Source organism: Ascaphus truei, chromosome 8 (assembly GCF_040206685.1).
Source record: "Ascaphus truei isolate aAscTru1 chromosome 8, aAscTru1.hap1, whole genome shotgun sequence".
Lineage (NCBI taxonomy): Eukaryota > Metazoa > Chordata > Amphibia > Anura > Ascaphidae > Ascaphus > Ascaphus truei.
The window spans coordinates 104,512,492-104,533,845 of NC_134490.1; the positions used below are offsets into that span (position 1 = coordinate 104,512,492).

Genomic DNA, 21,354 nt, shown 5'->3' on the forward strand with positions numbered 1-21,354 from the left:
TGTGTGTCGCTCTAGGTGACGTGTGTGTGTGACACTGTGTGTGTGTGACACTGTGTGTGTGTCGCCCCCCCTGCCTTTCACGCCCCCCCTGCCTTTCACGCCCCCCTGCCTTTCACGCCCCCCTGCCTTTCACGCCCCCTCCTGCCTTTCACGCCCCCCCTCCTGCCTTTCACGCCCCCCCTCCTGCCTTTCACGCCCCCCCTCCTGCCTTTCACGCCCCCCCTCCTGCCTTTCACGCCCCCCCCCTGCCTTTCACGCCCCCCCCTCCTGCCTTTCACGCCCCCCCTGCCTTTCACGCCCCCCCCTCCTGCCTTTCACGCCCCCCCCCCTCCTGCCTTTCACGCCTCCCCCTCCTGCCTTTCACGCCTCCTGCCTTTCACGCCCCCCCCCCTCCTGCCTTTCACGCCCCCCCTCCCTGCCTCCGGGCAACGCCGGGTATATCAGCTAGCCAAAGTGTTTCGCAGGACGCGTCCCTGCACCGTATTCTCCCACGCCGTGTCCAATGTCCACAACCCCAAGTGTATGGTGCCCGCGCGGCCCTTGAAGTGAGTGTTACAGTTGGTGCACTTTGGTGTAGAGTTACCTGGCGAGCGCTCCTGCACTCGGACCAGGAGACTAATCTTTGCAAACGATCTGCAGACGCGATGCGTTCCATGATGCTCCCACCCGGATATATATATGTATTGCTCGACCTGAAGAAGAGAGGAGAACTCTCGAAAGCTTGTCCTATGACATACCTTTTTTATTGGATTAACAATTTATCACCGAATACTGAAGAACTCATTTATTCTGCACTATCGCAACTGGACTAACACAGCTACTTTCTTATAGATATTTTTATATATATATATATATATATATATATATATATATATAAATATCTATAAGAAAGTATATATATATACAGTGGTTGACAAATCACCAAAAAATCTACTCGCCACACAAAAAAAAATCTACTCGCCACCTAGTACCAAACGTGTGCTGCTTGGGCCAATATTTACTCGCCCGGGGGTTAAATCCACTCGCCCGGGGCGAGCAAATGTATAGGTTTGTCGAACACTGTATATATATGTATATATATATATATATATATATATATATATATATATATATATATATATATATATATATATATATATATATATATAGTTATATTTGCATATATATATATATATATATAGTTATATTTGCATATATATATATATATCTCTATCATGGAGGATATATACTTTATGTTCATATTTTAGATTTGTTCAGTTGTTTAAATTGTCTAATCTATTTTATACATGGAGCGCGTTTTGTAGTTTTTATAAATATATTTTCTATTGTTTTGTAGTTTAGATATATTTTTATATTTATAAAATTGAGGGAGAGGGAGGGGCGCCCTTATCTCTTACTTAATTTTTGGGGACGAGGGTAGAATATATATCTCTATATCTCTATCAATTTTAATTATAAAGTCCAGTCTAGCTGGGCCTGGCAAATCACAGACGTTTGGGTAGGGGGGGTGGTTTTTATAATCTCTTATTTTAATATATTGTATAAAAAGCATTCTGCTCTGCTTGTGGGTATTTTTTATTTTTATCTTGCATGAACTGGGTGGTTTCTGACGCGGCACCGGACAGCATGTATGTGCCTGCCATAAAATAAAATGGTGACCGGGTCAGTGCTCATCCAGGCTTCTATTAGAAAAGCCGATGACAATATGGCTTTGTTGGTTACCGTGTAGCCATGTTTGTCATCCTGGCAACCATATCTGTGGGGGGGAGAGGAGGAGGTTTGTCATAACCGGCACAAAAAGCTACAAATATCTCAGGAACAGGTGGATCATTGATAAAATCGGGAGGAGTCCCGGTAACATTATTTATATTTAAAAAAAAAAAAAAAAACATGCTGCTTTTTACTGATTAAATGTTTGACATAAAGCTGAAAGAACTAGACGTGCCTGTAATTTTACTGATGCCTCATTATAGATATGAGTAAAAAAAATCATCTACTTTAGAAGAGGCACAGTACTTAACACTTTACTTTGAACACCTTTTTTTTCAGGCATTTTTCACATTGGCGAGAGACATCAAAGCAAAAATGGATAAGAAAATGGTAAGTTGAAACTATAAGTACTGAGTAACTACTTTAATTTGTATGCTCTTTTATGTTCTTTAACTGCCAGTATGGCCAAAGCAACGCACAGGAGGTTCTTCTGGCAGTGAAAGCATTAAACAACAATCTTTCCAGCTATCTGGCAGCACCATAGATTGTAGGCTCATTCTCCTGAGGTAGGACAAGATTAAACTTGCACATTCCTTATATAGGGCACCTCCTCCTTTAGCTGTATATTATCTTTTGCTGTCCTACCTGGTGGTAGGAGCTTGCACAAAGAGCAATTTTATTATTTTCATAAAGCTCCCTTGGGGGCAGAAGCATCCTTTTTCCTGAGCACATAAGTGGGGGGAAAAGAACCAGCTCACCAGGTGAGGCTAGTTCTCTTTTGCAGGGCGGCAAGATCAATTACACCTCTGGGAGCTGGTATAATTTTTACAGTCGGCGTTCCCATGACCCACCGCAGCACTGGGAGTGCTGCAGCCGACCAACGGGTCGGGGGGGGGGGGGGGGTTCAGCATTGCGTCACACACACGCTCTTCCTAGCCAGTCTGCAAGGCTCTCCTGCCACGTCGTGACCTCTAAGAGCGCCCCTGAAGCGCGACAGTGCATGATGTCACATGCGGTTGGCAAAAAAGAGTAAACTGCGGGCAGACAAGTGGTGTGAGAGTGCAGGAAAGCAGCTTCTGAGTGTTTTAACCCCTCAATTTCTTAGGGTAAGTACTGATGCAGGGGAAAAATCAGGTAAAACTGGGAGAGGGGGGGGGTTACTTTTTTTCTTATATACCACGGTTGTCAGACCCTCAATGCAGTACCTGAAGACCTTCGGGACCCAGTGCAGGGGATGTTGGACCCAAGAAAGTGACTACTTTGTCCAAACATTTTACTTGTGTAGTATGTAAAGAACTTTTATCTGACAGGAATAATAAGAAACTATGTGGTGGCTGCATAAAGCAAGTGGCAATTGAAGAAGATCCCATCCAGATCCAAGGCTTTCTTGGATGGTTTCAGTTGGCAATGCAGAAAACATAACTTTAAATCAACTAATGTACAATTTGTGTCAGGAACTTCAATGCAAAGAGAACAACCGATGATATTTTTTGAACAAAGAGACTATCGGAAGCGTTATTAGGATTCCTTACAGGAATCAGACTGGGAAGCCTCACCATGTACAAAGGTCCCAGACCACACTTCTGAAGAATGTGAAGTAAGGGAAACGTTTGCAAACTTCGCAATGGAAGATATTGACATGCTGGTATAAGCAGTAAAAGTAGTGATGGAAGTGGAAGCTAAAGAGCCTATAAGAAATGGGTATTTCCAATACATACTGTAAAGCAATAAAGAAGCTGATTAATGATGTTTCTTGGTGCGTTAAAATTTAAATGATGAATGGACCATCCTATCAAAAAAATTTAACCAGATGTATCCCTTTGATTCAGAGAATTCCAAGTCTTTGGATAATCCTCCAAAAGTATTCTAGCCAGAAGATTGCTTCCAAAGAAAAGCGCAGCTTGCAGCCATGAAAAATAAAAACATCACATTGTACAGAGATATCATACAGTGAATCAGAAATGTAATATGACCAGCTCACAAAGGGCTGCTCACATAAAAGTAGCAAATAAGGGGCAGTCATCCAACTTAAAGGGGTGGATGATCCCTGTGGGTGGTGCAGCAACTACCAGCAACCGATATCCAAAAAAGAGAAAAGGACCAAATAGTGTAGACAGCAAAAATATATTCTTATAACACAATAAAAATGGAGGCTTACACTTCAGATGATTTCAAACAGCATTCAACAGCAAATGACGAGTACACAGTGAGTCGCGATCTTTCTGTGAATCGTGTAGATCTCTGCTGCTGCTTCTGAATGCTCCCGTATCCACACTGGCGGTCCGCGTCACTTCCGGTGTGTCTGGGACTTCCGGATTCTGTGGTGAGGGCGCTTTCTTGGTCTTCCCTCTGGATGTTAGAGGCTGGACACACTATGCGTTTCTCTCAAAGCTATGACTATTATATCCTACTATTGGCTCATAGCATAATATCTGAGTTATACAATTATAATTATGAGCCAATAGTAGGATCTAATAGTCGTAGCTTTGAGAGAATTTTAATCCAACAATGTCTATAAGGCTTATTAGAGAGCCAATTAGATTTATGCAAAGGCAGAGAGAGTGGATACTTAAACCCCCTATGTGCAGCCAATAATCACTCCTGACAAAACCGTGCACCCATACGGCGAAACACGTAGTGTCCAGCATCTTACATCCAGAGGGAAGACCAAGAAAGCGCCCTCACCACAGAATCCGGAAGTCCCAGACGCACCGGAAGTGACGCGGACGGCCTGTGTGGATGCGGGAGCATTCAGAAGCAGCAGCAGAGATCTACACGATTCACAGAAAGATCGCGACTCACTGTGTACTCGTCATTTTCTGTTGAATGCTGTTTGAAATCATCTTAAGTGTAAGCCTCCATTTTTATTGTGTTATAAGAATATATTTTTCCTGTCTACGCTATTTGGTCCTTTTCTCTTTTTTGGATATCGGTTGCTGGTAGTTGCTGCACCACCCACAGGCATCATCCACCCCTTTAAGTTGGATGACTGCCCCTTATTTGCTACTTTCATGTGAGTAGCCCTTTGTGAGCCGGTCATATTACATTTCCGATTCACTGTATGACATCTCTGTACTATGTGATGTTTTTATTTTTCATGGCTGCAAGCTGCGCACCCCTGTTTTCTTTGGAAGGATTCTACATGCAAGACTTTTGAAACAGTCTCAAAATAAGGGTTGTGTGTTTTGTTTAGCCTCCTATTTTTGCACTTTAGTTCACCTTATACTATCACTTGTTTTGTCATATAGTGGCACCTATATATTTTTTGGGCACTCATTGTATGCACTTCACTAGGTTTGTTAGAGCACTATCAAGCACCTTTTCTATTTTATAGCCAAAAGATCGGCCTTCCCTTTAGATCTGGGGGCGCACAACATTTTCTGGCACAGGTGCAGTGCTTCGAGGCCCCACGCTCTTCCCCAAAGCATTTAAAATGAAATGCCGCAAGGTCTCTGTTACTTACCTTGTCTCCGGCGGCTTCAAATTATGCCGCGGGGTCACATGACATTGCGACGGCAAACACCGGAAACAAGGTAGGGGGTGGGTGTGAGCAGGGGGTGCAGACGAAAAAGTTTGTGCACCCCTGCTTTAGATAACGGCTCAAGCTTCCGAGCTCCTATGGATAAGAGAGCGGCATTTGCATTAAGAATATTTTCATCGGCAAGTGCACTATTGAAACCATAGGTAGCACGAATCTGTGTTAGGCTGTGACATGGTGCTGATGCTTTCCCTGGCCATCCCAGAGGGGCCGTGGGGGGCGTTCCTAGTGCCGTTACGGAGCTGAGGGCGAACCGCTCACGTCACATGTCTGTTGCGTTGAGAAATAAGTTTAACTGATTTCTCGCGCAACGCGCACCCCCTCCCGCACGCCGCATGAAAGCGAACACTACCTTAAGGCAATCCGTTTGTTCGGTCTGCAATACCATGTCTGAGGCCTTAGAAGATCATTGAGAGCATGGATGACACAAGTAGAAGGATTAACAACAAAAGTCTTGATCAAATCCTGAAGCTATTCCCTTTGATTCGTCTAGACCTGTGGTCTCAACTTTTCAGTACGAGGGACACATCGTATATTCTACACATTTTCGTGGGCCAAAGGAAAAAAAAATCTTTATCATTTTTATATATTTTATAAATGAATGAATGTTTTATTTGGATTTCTTGGGGGTAATCAGTATGATATGATTGAGAACAAAAGAGAAATGGGACAATTACAAAGAAAGGATGCCATGCTTACACTGGGAATTTTGAGCAAAAATATATATCTTTCAAGTTGCGGGCCAGATAAAATCTTGTGGGGGGCCTGATGTGGCCGTAGTTTGGAGACCCCTGGTCTAGACATAGACTACTTATGCGATGTTTCTATGGAACCCACCCGCCTAATAGCTATGTGCATGGCCGTGTCAACAGCAGCCCGCAGGGCATTGTATCTTAAAGCTTGGATAGCGGTTGCAGCTTCCAAGAACAAGCTTTGTTTCATGCTCATTATTGAGAGCAGAATTACAGCAACTCATGGAAACATTAACAGATGATAAGGCGAGCATGTTACCAAAAGACAGGAGACAGACAAAGACTCGCAGATTTTTTATTTTTTGGGGGCCCAAGACCTTCTAAAATAAATAGTACAAGTCACACGAGCTTTAGAGGGCAGTTGTCTTCTTCCAGGACTAAACCAGAGGGAAGAACTACAAGATCAATGGGTACCTCAAACTTCCAGAGACTAACATCTGTCTGCCCGATTTTGATTAAATAGGGGAAAGACCGTTTGCTATGGGTTGGCAAAAAATAACAAATCTCTGGATGCATCAGCTGATTACTTAATAGAATTTACAGAATTAAAACATTCATCGCCATGCCTTCACTAGTGTCCAATCAAATGGAAGATGCAGTACAATAATGAATGACGGAAAGAGTGGTAGTCTCGGCATCACAACAGAGAGAAACGGAACATACTCTATTCTGTTCATGGTTCTAAAAGCATCAGGAGGATTCAAGCCATTCCAGGATCTAAATTTTTTAAATCGGTATGTTTGCAGGGAACATTTCAAAATTGAGTCTAACGTTTGTCATCAACATTCTTAGTCCTGGGGATTTTATGGCAGCAATCGATTTTGAAAGACGCCTATTTACATATTCCCTTCTGCTTCGCTCACCAAAATATCTTTTGGGTTCACCATTCAAGAAGGAATCAAAGTAAAGCATGATCAATTCAAGGCCCTATCTTTTTGGCCTAACATCCAATCCCAGAGTTATCACAAAAGTAATGGTAGTGGCAGTGGCAGCAACCAGAGAACAAGGTATATCCGTTGAACCCTATCTGGACGATTGCCTACTAAAAGCAGTTGCATTAACTCTTAGAAAATCACATCCAGTTGTACTGGAATTCTTGCAGGAGTTGGGCTGAGAGAAGAGCAAATTCAGACCAACACACAAAAAACATTGATTTCTTCTACGTCCTCTATGGCAGCCATGACACATTACAGCTGGTAGGACAAGTACCCTTTTTTTTTTTTTTCAAGCTGTTTATTTTTGCACAATTTGTGAGTTGGGGGGGGGGGGGAGTACATAATGAAGTGAGGACCATACAGAAATACATAAAAGGGAATTGTTGCATACATGTGGTGAATTACCAATCCCCTGCTGTCATCCCAAAATAGTATCGTTTTAAATCACCATCTCTTGGGGTCTGTCTTCATTAGGTGCATTCTATCATAGGCATATTTCCTTAGATCCTATAATCTCTGGCTTTATTATAGCAGTTACTAAGATTAGGCCTACTTTTAGGATTCCCATTCCTCCGTGAGATCTGAGTCTAGTGCTACAGCAACTTGCTTCTTCCTTGTTTGAACCGATTCATGAGCTCCCTGTGAGATTCCTCATTGTTAAAGTAGTTTGTTTTCGAATCACAATTACTTCAGCACGTAGGGTTGGAGAGCTCCAATCTTTATCGTGTTGCAAACCATTTTATCAGATACACCAGAATAATATGTTAAGGACTGTCCCACAGTTGCAAACTAAAAGTGTGTCTGACTTCCATATCAATCAGGATATTCTAGTTCTCTCATTTTATCCAAACCTTACTTGTGACAAGGAACATATAATATTAGGAAAACCTCTAGGTTGTTTGTCCTTTTTGATGGACCCAGAAAGGTTCAGCCAGCCCATATCCAGGTGGGTTAAGGAAGCTATTTTCTACACATGTAGAAGGCCAACTCCTGCTAGGGCCGTTGCAACTTCATGGGCAGAAAAATCTCTGCCCAGGGAATTTAAGCGGCAACCTGGACTTTAAAAAAAAAAAAAAAAAAAAAAATTGTGTTTTACAAACATTGTAATATAGAACACATAGACATTACAATACAAAGAGTGACATTTAATTACAGAAAATAAGCCTATTTATAGACAGACTGGTTATTAATATTGAACGTCATACTTTAAAACTAAATTATACACACTTACACAAAATAATGATTAAGGTAAAAGGTTTTTATTTTAACTCAACTTAAGCTTTCAATATACACTTTATAATCATGGACTGATAAGAGGTATTGCAAATGTCATCCTGCTCTGTCTGTCCTATATTATATTGTATCACAACCAGTGCCATTATCTATTACCTTCTGATGGGGGGGGGGGGGTGGCATGACAAGGAAGTGTCATGCATGAGAACACGCCTTTTAGCAAATAATAAAATGCATAATGCCATGCAATTTACAGAAGTATTCTGCAAACATATTCACATGTATGTATGTGTGTGTATATATATGTATGTATGTGTATGTATGTGTATCTATATATACATATATACAAAAAGAGGACAGCGCGGCTTCCATAGCGTGATATTGTATTTAATGGTAATAAGGTTCAAAGATCAAGAACACTTACAATGTGTAAATGAATAGGCAGCAGTGGTATAAAATCTTGGACATCATCCACAGGGGAAGTCGTGTGCAGCGACGAAACGCGTAGGGATAGGAGTCTCACTGACTTTAAACTTTTATTTTAGCACTTTCACATTTTCCCGCTATACCTCCGAACTTGTCCGCTTTGGTTGCTGTCTTCACCTTTATCGAGTGAAGCAGTGTCTGGTGTGTTGCTGTTGGCTCGGTTCCCAAGTCTCGCGGGATTTGATCATCAGGAGGAGACTGTGTGCGCGTGCACCCTCCTGACATCCACATCAGGAGCCGGTTCTACACACTACTCGTGGATTAACCAACGGAGGGTCCCGTGGATGATTTTATACCACTGCTGCCTATTCATTTACACATTGTAAGTGTTCTTGATCTTTGAACCTTATTACCATTAAATACAATATCACGCTATGGAAGCCGCGCTGTCCTCTTTTTGTTTTATAGATTGAGAGGAAGTTGGTTGATCCTGAGGACTGGCGGCGACATCTAGTAGCTGATTGAAGACACTTTTTTCTATTTGGGGCTTTTTTCTTTTCCTTTTTCCCTGTTTCCCCCTTTCCTTTCCCTTCCTTGTCTGTGTGTTTTGTGTCATGTGTTTGTTTGTCCACAACAGTTACTGAATTATTTAAATTTTTTGTGCACATTGTAACATCTCATTTACCATTTATTGTCTGCATCTATCTATTTTTTCTTGATTTTGGTTAGCGCAGCAGTCATTTCCTTTTTTCCATATGTGTATATATATATATATGTATGTGTATGTGTGTATATATATGTGTATATATGTGTGTATATATATATATATATATATATATATATATATATATATTTTTTATTATTGTGATGCATTGTGCACTACAAAAAAAAATTATATACAAGTAATGGACAATACATCAGATTTTTTCTCCATAAATTATCATTGCTATTTCTGTCATGGTATGAATTAAAGGTTCACGTTTGTCAACCTCAGAAATCACATTTTCAATAGTAGAGTTGTCTATTCTCACAGCAAGCACAACTCAACTGAAAAAAGTAATTTGAACAGTATCTAGGCAGAATAGCTTACTAAATTTTCATTGGCTGTTAGCCACTCGCATGACCTGGCTGTCTCGCTGCAATAGCAAACAAGTTTGTCTCCTCTGCTTTTGGTATCCTTGTATCGCATGTGCAAGCTCGCGCTCACTATGGCCATGCGCTTTGGAATACACACGTTTATTTGTAGCGCGAGCTATGCAGCTCGCTCCATAAATTGCAGTATGGACGAGGCCTTTACATCATAGATTTTCTTGCAAGACTATCTCTGCTAACCCTACATTAACTTCCTTTCAGCTTTACATGTTTCCAAACAGTAAAACTAAGGGCTCTTTTACTGTAATTATCGCAGTGTGGTTTTAAAAATATATATATATTGTAAAACCATATTCCATATTCGATAAGTAAGAAATAGCCATGTAGTCCCAGAGACATTGTCTTAGATCTGCTCTTTCCTGAGAGCTTGTCGGACTCTTCTTTTTAGCTTTCTCTATCTCCTTATAGCCAATATCAAAGGCGTAATGGGCCCTATGCAGGATCTTGTACTGCATCTCTCGCTCCTCAGACTGATTTTTGTCACTCAAGTCAATGCGTCCAGTAGCGGGTCCACTCCTATTTCTGGAAAGTCTCTTTCCCATCTAGCTACCACCCTTAGATCTTTTCCATTGTCTTTATCCCTGACCCAGTCATATAAATCTGAGATGGAATATTTGGGGCTATTGGAACCGTCAAAAAAAACATCAAAATCATTTTTTTCAAAGTAGATCTTTTTTTGAATTCTCCATACGTTTGCAGTAGAGCATGACTTGTATGTTAGAGAAGTGATGCGCTTGAGGTAGCCCTTTTTGTTCTTTTTAGTTCCTGGAACGTAAAAAAAAACCTCCCATTGTTCTCCTCTACCAGCTAGCCTAATTTTCTTATTGAAGTGCAACGTCTTTGGTGGCACCTACAGTGTTTTGATGGGAATAATCTTGTTGCTTGTAACAGAAGTTCTGTCAATGACTCGTGATGGTTGCGCATGCACAGAAGAGGGCGCAGAACTGCGTGCAGAAGCGGATACGGGACTCCGCGCTCGCAGAAGCGGGTGCAAAATTTTAGAAATGTAACATTTAGAAGTAAAAAGGCATAATGTAAGTTGAAAACATGCAAGGTGTGTAAACCTATAACATGAATTGTATGTAGATTGTTCTAATATAGTAACAGTAATGATTATAAAAGGAAAGAGGGGGTTGCGTTCTAAGTCCAACGTATTTGTGTTTTGTTACTGAAATTTGTGTTTTTATTTTTATGATTTACATTGAACGAAAGTCTTTGGAGAGTAACGGAATTTAGATACTTTACAATCAAAAATATATGCTACTTAGACTGGGGACATGGTGCCACAGACCGCGCGGATGCGTCCGCATGCTGAGCGATCTGATAGCCTTAAGGCAGTAATCACGTCCATGCGGCGTTCGGCTGGAGGGGGCACGCATTGCGCAAGAAATCAGTTGAAACTGTTTTCTTGGCGCGACAGGACGGTCACGTGAGAGGTTCACCCAAGTAGTCCGAACCAGCTCACGTCAACCATGGCCAGGTAAAGCACCCGCTTCACGCGGGTCACTTCACAGCATCCGCACGGGCGAAGGCACGATGGCCCGGGCCTTACTTAAGTTATAAGTCAATTGTATCATATTTTCAACACATAAATAAAATAAATTATACTCTCAAATCTTTTATTGAATTAAAAACATCACCATTGCAAATACAATTTCTGTGAAAAAACGCAAGTGTCACCTACAATGAGTGTGCTCAGCACACAACTTTTTTTTCCCTTCTCCATGTGGGAAAAGAGGCCCCAATCAATCCTGGGGGAAACTTTTTAAATGACCTTGTATAGTTAGGAACTTTAAGCACATATATGATGCCCGAATAGTTTTCTTAATGTTCTCCAAGGAGACAAGTCTCCTTTTATTAGCGGATTCTCTGACTTCTATTGTTAATTCGCCTCGTGGCATGCAAAAAACCCTGAATGCTTCCTGGGGCCACCGCCTGTTCCTCTAACTCTACTCATGAGTAATGGCTGATTCTCTTTATCTAATCCCTTACATGCCTTGTTATACAGCCCATATTGTACTTTATAATATTTGGCAGATGAAGCCGCGTCCAATTGTTTATTTTTTAAATAAAATGTATTTATAGCCATTTTGTTTAACCAGGTCTTCTTTACACACATTTGCTAACTATTACTGACTGGATATTTATTCATCAGCGGATGCAACACTTGGAAAAAGGGTGCTTCAAGCAATTTGTCCAACTGTGGAAAGAAGTAGTCCTTCCCAACAAATTCTATAATTGCTCTGGTACATTCCATGAGTAAAGGCTGCCATAGAGGACGTAGAAGTAAAGAGGAAATTTACCTTCCGCTATTTCAGTTTCTTCAAGTCCTATATGGCAGGGTACTTCCCTCCTTTGAGTCTTATGTTTTGTGCTTCCTTTTAAGAGCGCATTTGCAGTAATTAACTGTCCTAGGGTGGATACTTCCGCCTCATATAGTGGTCTCGAAGTACTTGTCCTAACAGCTGTAAGAAGGAGAGGCTATCCCATGAGTTATGACTGCGATGGAGGACAGACAAAACAAGCAATTTGCCAACACCCCAGGACTGACTCAACCACATTGGCTTCATCAAGCAATGAGCATTTTGACTTATGTCAGCATCCATAGAGGCAATGCCATAGGTTTGATCAGATATGCATCCACTTCAGGCAAAAGTCCTAAAGGAGTTTGATGGAGATGTATTTCTCACTGTCTCTACAGACCAATACCTCTCTGAGGTGGTGGCAACAGAAAATCAAAATGTTGTTTTCCTTTGGATAATCGCCAGTCCGTTCGGATAGGGAGCACACTGGCAGAAACACACTTTTCAAGGATAATAGCATCACACAGAAAAGAGTGCCATAAATCTGCTAGAACTAATGTCAGTCTTCAAAGCATTGCAAGCACAGTTGGAAGGCAAACCTATCAGAATACAGACACAACGTGGGGACAGCCATATACATAATTGCCAAGGGCATACAAGAAGTCAAGCACTCATGAGAGAAGCCATGAGGATACTATAATGGGCAGAGAGAAATGCTCTCAGTATATCAGCAGTGCATATCGGAGGACAAGAGAATGTCTTGAATGACTTCCTCGGCCGTCCCTCCATCAGGACGTTTTTTCTCAACGAGTTCACAAATGAGGGCGACCAGAGATCAATCGGAGGGCTAGAAGGAGAAATACAAAAGTAAACAGATTATGTTCCCTCTACCGGAAAGACTGGAACATCTAGACACAATGAAACTAAAATGGGATTTTGTACTGGATATATTATATAGCTTTAATTAGATATATTGATGGTGTCTGGGGCACACCTGGGGATTAAAAAGATGTTGAATTTGTTATGAAAACTACACTTTTATAGTCTTCTGTCAGGAAATGGCCAGCCTGTTTTGGCCTTTCTACTCTATTACATTATTAATGTAGTGTCTACACTGTACTTCATAAATTCAAATACAGAAAGGAGCAGGGGTTAGTAATGGTTTTGCCACATTTGTAACATCCTTTATATTGGTAACAACTGCATTATAATGGACAAATCATTAATGAGACGTCCAGTTCTGAAGGCCACATGGTCAAAAGGATTTAGATTGAGTGGAACAAGTGCACAGGGAAATGGAGAGGTGTGATGGACATTGAATTAGCATGCCTTTGCAATATTTGAAGAAGAATTTGAGGGGACGGAATCACTAGGACATTGCCCTAGTTTTTCTGAAATACGATTACATGCAGGCAACAGCCTCCCTGTAGAAGTGGGGGAAACAGTCAAGGAATTCACGAATTCCTACTAAATCAGAAAGCTATTTCTAAGTTCAATGTGTGTTAAGTATGTAGCTGTCTTATTTAGTAGGGAAAATAGACCATACATGTATTTTCTGTAGTGATGAACACATAATTGTAGTGGTACTGTGGCTGGGATTTGAACCGGCTGCACCTGATTTAATGGTATTGTATGCACCTTGTGACTCTTTGCATTGCAGTGTCCACTGTAGCACTATATAAGACCATTGTTCCTGTTGTCATACAAGAGTAAAAGATTGTTATCCACATTTTACATATTTTATCCTTTTTCAGGAAGGGAACAGTCCTCAAGGGAGTAACCACGGTGTCAAAATCACTCCAGACCAGCAAAAGAAGAGCAGTTTCTTTCGATGTGTTCTTCTGTGAGGGGTGCACTGCATTATTTGAGAGCCTTTGCTCCACTAGACTGTGCCTGTTCTGAATTTCCATCATCTTCATGGACATTAAATCTTAAAATTACCAGCTCTGCCACACAAAATTGACAAGTTTTGTTTACCTTAGTAACTGTTTCACATATTAATTCTGGAGATGTAACCTGTTCTAAATGTGTGTTTTGTTTTCACAAGGATTTGGAAGCAGGTTGCCATTGGGCTGTATCTTTTCTTTGTCTAACACTTGGCACACTTTTTTTTTAACTACAAAACTCTTGTGCACTTCCAAGCAAACTAAAATGTTAATTTTGTATTCCAAACACTATTACTAGTTTTTCATATATTGCCATTTATAAGTGCAACTGGGTGACCTCACAACTCTGTGTGTGTGTTTATCTTACATTCCAAAAATCACGGTATTCCATATCCAATCTATTGGTAGCAACTAAATGGTTACATAACTTATATTTTAAATATAGATTAAACCCTATAATTCTGTAATATATGTAGACCGTGTTTAAAGAAGATTTAGCCAACATATATTTGTTTATCCATGCCTTTTTTAATTCTAAAATGTGCAATTACCCATATTTCTAAAACATACTTTGTTGCCCACGTTGGTATACATATAGATATGAATACTACAGATATTTTTTACATGCTGTATTTTGCAATGCTTTTGATCTACCCTATACTTTGTGAAACGCTATTTTAAACTATAGACTATAGTCCTATGCACCATATTCCTGTTCACCGTATACTGATCATTTATTGCAGGAGGCCTTTCGATCCTGAAATTGCATTTTTTACGAGGCAAAATAATAACATCTGCAACTTCCAGCTCTGGATCATTATTAATTATGTTATTGGAATGTAACTGATAAACATCTTCGCAGGATGTCTTCTGACTGATAAGAGACAAAATTCCAAACACCTGTTATGTTTTCAGAACTGGAATATGGAATCCTGCTGTAATGAGTACGGTCATATTTGTTTATTGAAAATCAATGATTAAAATAGCATTATTGCACCTTTGAAATACTGTATTTCTAACCCAAATGTTCCTCCAAATTAAAATCTGAACGGTCTTTCATAGATGGTGTAGAATATAGGAAGTTCTCTAAAAATAAATCAAATCAATGCAAAAACGCATTGGTAATGCAGCCAGAAACAGGTGAGGGACCCTAAGCCCTCAAGTATCCACACAAAATTCAATTAAGTTCCCAGCACTCAAAAGTAAATGATGAGTAAGTATCAAATGGATATGCCCAAAAAATCTTTACTAAATTACAACAAAAAAACACTAATGAATGAACAGTGTAGTCACAGGATATATATGTGGATAAAGATAAAATAGAGCACCGTGTGTGAACACAATATATATGAACACATCAGTCCAAAACAAAGCATTGTGCAATGGGGGAAATACTATACAGACGAACAGATGACCAAAAAAGTGGAGAGGGGGAAAAAAGAACACAATGAAAATCGGGGTGGTGGGCAACGTTTTTGTGGGTTGAGCCCCTTCTGGCCTGTTCCCACAGACCAGTGTGTCTGTGGTACTTACCTTAAGACCCTCAGTTAGGACCGTCCTCATCAGTAAAGAACACAGATATAAAATGTTTAGTCCTATTGATGGGAAACAAATTGCACAATGCCTGGCCTTTGTAATAGCCAAGAGACAGGTAAGTACTCAAGAGCAGAGAAGTGTTCCACAAGGCTCAAAAGCTTGTGCACTAATAGACTGACAAAGTCCAAGCAAAAATTAAATAAGCTGGAGCTCAAAGGATCAGTGTCCTCAATACTAAATATTCCCCAGAAGGGATGACATTACATGACGCAGGAAACGACCCATACAGCTGCAAATTTAGAGGGATCTGGAGTAGGGGGTGTGTGTGCTTTTTTTTGGCTCTCTTCAACCCCCCCCCCACCCTTTTTTTTTTTGGTCATCTGTTCATTCCTTCAAAATCACAAAATGCTTTTTGATTTAAATTTAAAAAAAAAAAAAAAAAAAGGAAAGATTAAAAAAAATTGTAGTTGTCCTTGACGCTTATACAACATTTTTCCATGAACTTGAATGTATCTCCAATGACTTGTTTGATAATCTGAAAAACAAAAAACATTTTATGGGCTATGTATCCAATTGCTGACTGTTTTTTTTTTATTGGTTATGCAAGAATTCACTTTAGTTTTTATCAGTGCTATTTTTACATAAAGTTCCTGCCTTAAATTAAGGTTAATGACGATTCAGACAAGGTGGAATCAAACAACTAGAAAAACAGGGATTGCAGATGCAATATTTGGTACTGTATATTCCATTTTTTGTTTAACAGCACGTAACATTGTGCCTAACTTCTCTTAAACCATTCTGTAAACATCTCATTAATGGTGATGGTTTGACAGGCAATTTTCATGCTTTGATGCAAACACAACATAAAATAGATTCAAAATGGTTTGTATTACTAAATACCGCAACAAATTCAGTTAAACCTGTTGGCGGTTCTTCTTCTGCAAACTAGTGCATCCGATATTCTGAAGGACCAATCCAATTATTAGAACTGAACACTCCAACTTAACAAAGGCTTTCATTACAACTGACACGGTTTTGTTTACAAATGGTAGAAAACATTTGCAATTTCAATTCCGAATCACATCGCAGTGCAAAACTGCATTTAGGATTTTTTTCTTTTCAGTCATTTTCAGGTTTGCTGCCATGTAAAACAGTATGTGAATGGCAGGAGGGGTAGTTTAAGGCAAGCAGACCAAGATGCCTTCTGTAGTGTTTATAAAATGTTTTCAATTAAATATAATGAACACCAACGGTTATGCTGGGTATCTAATCATTTTGCTTTGTTTACAATGACAACTGCACTTAAGGGAAAATAAATACAAATTAAAGCTTATTTTAAAATTATTGTCTGTTTCATTTAGGCTTTAAAGAGACAGTAATTACACTTTGACTTGTAAAAGAACTCAGGCATGTAGCGGTATCTAGCATTTTACTCAATCATTTTTTTGTATGGAATTAGGAGGGTGTCCTCTTCCATTTTTTTTTCTCTAGCCATAGGAGCGCAGAATGCGATCCACCCTAGAATAACAAATGTAAAACACATTTCAAAGCCACTATGTCATGGGGCCCCTGCGGAACCAGACCCCATCTTGTGGTGGCTACATCATGGGGCACTCAAAGGGTCACATTCTGACAAGTATTTTTGTCCTTTTTTTAAAGTTGGTGTGTAAATCTAGTGAGACTTGGGAGGGGGTTGATTTGTTTTGGCTGCTCCTGTCTGATATCACATTGTGGTCAAGAGCTAGCACAGCCAGAGCCCCCCTCTATCTCTTCCATTATTATTTACTCTCATGAAGAGGGTGAGATAAGGGTAAAAGAAACCCCAATCGAAGAGGCCCCTAAGGAATGCAGTTTGTAATGAATTTACAAAGAAACATGCTTAAATAGTTTAGGGAAGTCAATTAGATGTTTTTCTTGTATAGCGCAGGCAGTGTGTGCTGGGTATCTGTGTGTATGCAGTGATATGCATAGAATTTGTGCAGACACATTCCTGCCCCAATATCTTTTTCTTTTCTTTTTTTTTGGGGGTGAGGCACAGACACAAAGTGACTTGCCAAGAAAACAATGAGCTGACACCAGGATTTGAACCAACTCCCCTGCTTCAAATTCAGTGCTGTCAGAGTTAGAGGCTTTAGACTTGTTTTTATAGTTGGCGCGCTCGTGCACGCGACGCACACTTTTTGTGTGTACGGGTCCGTGCTGTGTGACAGGTGGGCGTGGCTATGACGTCACACCCGACTTCACACAACCTGCACATCAATACCGGTCCCACTCCGCCTTTTTGCATCTGACTGGCATTTTTAATGCAAAACAAAAAGTATTGTTGTGATGATCAGAACACAAGTATAGCGGCCAACAACCACGGTGAGAGAAACGAAATACAGTATATAAAAATTTCAAACAATAACTATTTTAGTATAATTAGAATACCAATACCCTAAATGTTATGTTCACTATAATAATGCAGTAAAAAAAGTCCACATTTTAAATGTCATTTTGTCAGTTGTCAAGTTAATTAGACTTTGTATACATTGTTAATTCAATATCACACTTACTGTACAATATCTATGTATCATTGTTTGGTACACACTAACTTGCCCTGCTCCTTCTGCCCCCGGGACCCCCCACCCCCGCCTATCCCAGACGTGCTGTTATTGGCTAAAGAGCACCACGTGGCGCGGCAGCAGCGCGAAAATATAAATTTTCACGTATCTGCTGTGATCTGCTGCGCCACCGCTCACTACTGTGCGCGCGGCTGAAGTATAGCACGCCAGGCCTGGACACATCCAATTCTATTTTACACGCGTGGGCACTATATTACGGGCTTTACTCTCTGAGACAATGCTTCAGATTAAATTGTTTACAAACCTTTTTTGGGCTGCTACGTGGTGTTGCATCGTTAAGGCAGCCAACCAGATTTTTAAATTATAAATGAGTGTTATTCCGAGTGGGGAAGGGGGAAGGGAAGGTTGAAACCTCTGCTCAGTTAGTGATCTGAAAACAATGTTGCTGTGGATTATTGTGCTTCTACCGTGATATAATAATGAATAGTACACCCAGGAGAACAAGAACCCGGCTAGTAGAGCACTCAGATAATCCTTAGCCGAAGTGTAATGTATCGATTACTAATACAAATTATTTTTAATCTTGTTAAAATAAATTGGTAGACAAATGGGCGACAAGTATCATGCTAAAAAATAGAAAGTTGCAAGGGTCTGTAGAGTATCAAAAGAATTACAAATTGCTATATTGGGGGTTAAATCCCTCAGAAGAAAACGTGCTATTTTATCCAGGAGGGTAGTATATGCTGCAGAGATGGGTATGTCTGCGTAATTAGGACCTAGTACATTCAGCAAGTTCCAGTGGATAATCATTGAGTAGCTGTAAATCCGTGTTGCAAGGCTGTATAACACTTCGGGGTAAGCAGTTGTTATTACTGTAGATAGTAGCACTGGTTGAAAATGTGTTATGTTGTGTAACTAGCATTGAAGGAGGTGAGGTTGAAAACAGACTGGTCAGATCAGCTCATTCAATACAATTGAGCAACAAAGTTGTATTCACACCGCTAATGTCGCAATGATTAAGCAAATAAACCACCTCTTATTTTCTCAAATACATGCTAGTTGAGCAACTGAACAGACCCTATAGGGCAGCTTACTCATGGTTAAAAATACAATGTAGCTCCCGCTAGATAAAGCTTGAAACATGATGCAGATATTTATCAGGACTTGTTAACATAAAGAATGGTGGCGTTTACAAACCACTCAGTGTTGCAGCCTTATAATGACTGTGTGTATAGAGATAGGACTCTTCATGCCTGCAGCTACATGCTTGGAAACCCCAGGGCTAATAAAATAATGTGGTGTTAGGAACCACTAGCCTCTGTAATCGCAGCATTATGTTAACTGGCGTCCGTGTATGTGACAATGAAGGGGTACCCATGCCATGAAATAAAGGTGTTATACCCAGCTGGGTGCCCCCAAGTCATAAAAAAAAGCTGTGTGTGCTGTGCACGCGCATAGTAAGTGAAACTTCTTTGACTTTTGTCACAGAAATTGACTTATAACGCGCGTGCTCGGCACACGTGTCAGTCAGTGTATGTGTCAGTCAGTGTGTGTATGTGTGTCAGTCAGAGAGTATGTGTGTTTGTTTGTGTGTGTGTCGGTCACTGTGTATGTGTGTCAGTCACTGTGTGCATGTGTCAGTCAGTGTGTGTGTGTGTGTGTGTGTGTGTGTGTGTGTGTGTGTGTGTGTGTGTGTCAGTGTATGTCTCTCTGTGTCGGTCAGTGTGCGTATGTGTGTCAGTCAGTGTGCGTGCGTATGTGTGTCAGTCAGTGTGTGTGTATGTGTCAGTCAGTGTGCGTGCGTGTCAGTGTGTGTGTGTGTGTATATCTCTGTGTCCTGCCCCCTCTCTCCTGACTCCCCCCCACCCCAGGCGGAGCTGAGTCTCTCCCCCCACGGAGATGCACCGGGCCCGCCGTATGTGAGGGGCTGATACCGTGATTAAGAGCCCCCCCCCCCCCCCTCCAGCAGTGCTGCGTGGGAAGCGGCGCGCTCAAACCCCCCGCTTCCCGCGTTGCAATAGCCAGGAGCGTACGATAACGTCTGCGCGCATGCACGGCACATGCTGACAGCGCAGCGGCCGTCATGATCCCGGGGCTCCTCCGGCACCAGCGGCGCTCAGTCAGCGGGACTCGGGGAAGGGGAAGCGTAGGTATAGAAGAGGGAGGACAGAGGCTGAGCAGCGGCTCCTCCTCACAGCCGGAGGACTTGCGGGGCTTCCGCCATCTTGGTACACCCACAGTACCGGAAGCTCAGCGCACGTCTATGGGTAACGGCCGCCGTTAGGAGCAGCGCCGGCGGCTATCGCCGCCGCCGCATGTCACAGCAGGTGGGGGGGAGGGGGAGGCACGTCACTTCCGTTTCATTTTCGTCTCCTTCGCTCCAGTTTTGCCCCATGAGAATAGGTGCCACTAAAGAAGTTTCACTTCAAAAACTAACAATGACGTGTCAGTTCTGCAGTCCTGAAAATGCATAAACAATGTTTAAAATATGCCAGCCAAGAGGGAGACACGGTTTTAATGGGTTAATTGATTAAGTCCTCTTGTGGTTTTACGGTGAGCAGCGGCATTGCAACTCTGTTTCACTGTCTAATCACAAGACAGGCCGGGGAAACGCCGTAACCACAGAGTCCAGTAGATAATTGGCCTCCGGTTGGATGTGTTTCCGAGTTGTAACAATGTCGAATTATTCAATTAAGGTCAATTGGATAAGTGCGTCTGCGGTTATTGATGGAACCGGGAATTGCTACATTGAGTTCCCGACCGCACACATGGAAAAAGGTTAAAACCACACACCACATCAAAGCCCTCACACAATTAACTGTATAACTTTAGTTAGGAAGGTCATAGCTCTCTAATTTTTGGTATGCAGCGTGTTAGAGAGTACTCATTAAGACTCATATGATTTTATCATGTTTAACTGTATAAAAGCATAAATGGGAATAGCCCTGGTTTTGGCATATTAAAAGTTATGTGAGTTGAGGAATTTACATGTCAGCTAGGCAGGACCCTGGATACATTAGGGATGCACCACGTTAAGTTATGATCAGCCACTCCAGTGTGAGTCATGCATACTGGAAAGTCTGTAGTTCTGAGACACCCTGTGGAGATGTCTGCAGAGGTCAGGAGCTTCAATAGATGCCGACCCGGTCCAAGTGTGAAGTGCCAGAAAGTGAATTAAAACAGTTTGCCTAGCAAATGGTGAGGTATCCTGAAGGAAGGTAGCCATTCTGTCGCCGGGAAAGGGGGTTTGGCCCGGTATGCTAAGCGGGTCAAGTGTGAAGTTAGCGCCTTAGCCTGCCGTGACGCCCTTTGCCCGGCT

General features: G+C 41.3%; 1 protein-coding gene across 4 annotated transcripts in view; it reads left to right on the forward strand.

Annotated features, from left to right (window-relative positions):
- Positions 1-16,815, forward strand: part of LOC142502135 (ras-related protein Rab-8A) — a 42,029-nt gene extending 25,214 nt beyond the window's left edge. For 3 of the 4 annotated variants that reach the window (XR_012803651.1, XM_075612999.1, XM_075613000.1), the window contains 2 exons: positions 2,050-2,100; positions 13,804-16,815. Coding sequence is in view for 3 of the 4 variants with exons in the window: in XM_075612999.1 (XP_075469114.1) it covers positions 2,050-2,100; positions 13,804-13,896 (144 nt within the window). In the remaining variant the exon portion in view is untranslated. The remainder of the gene's footprint in view (positions 1-2,049; positions 2,101-13,803) is intronic. The other variant, XM_075613001.1, reaches the window with a different exon arrangement.
- The last annotated feature ends 4,539 nt before the right edge of the window (positions 16,816-21,354 follow it).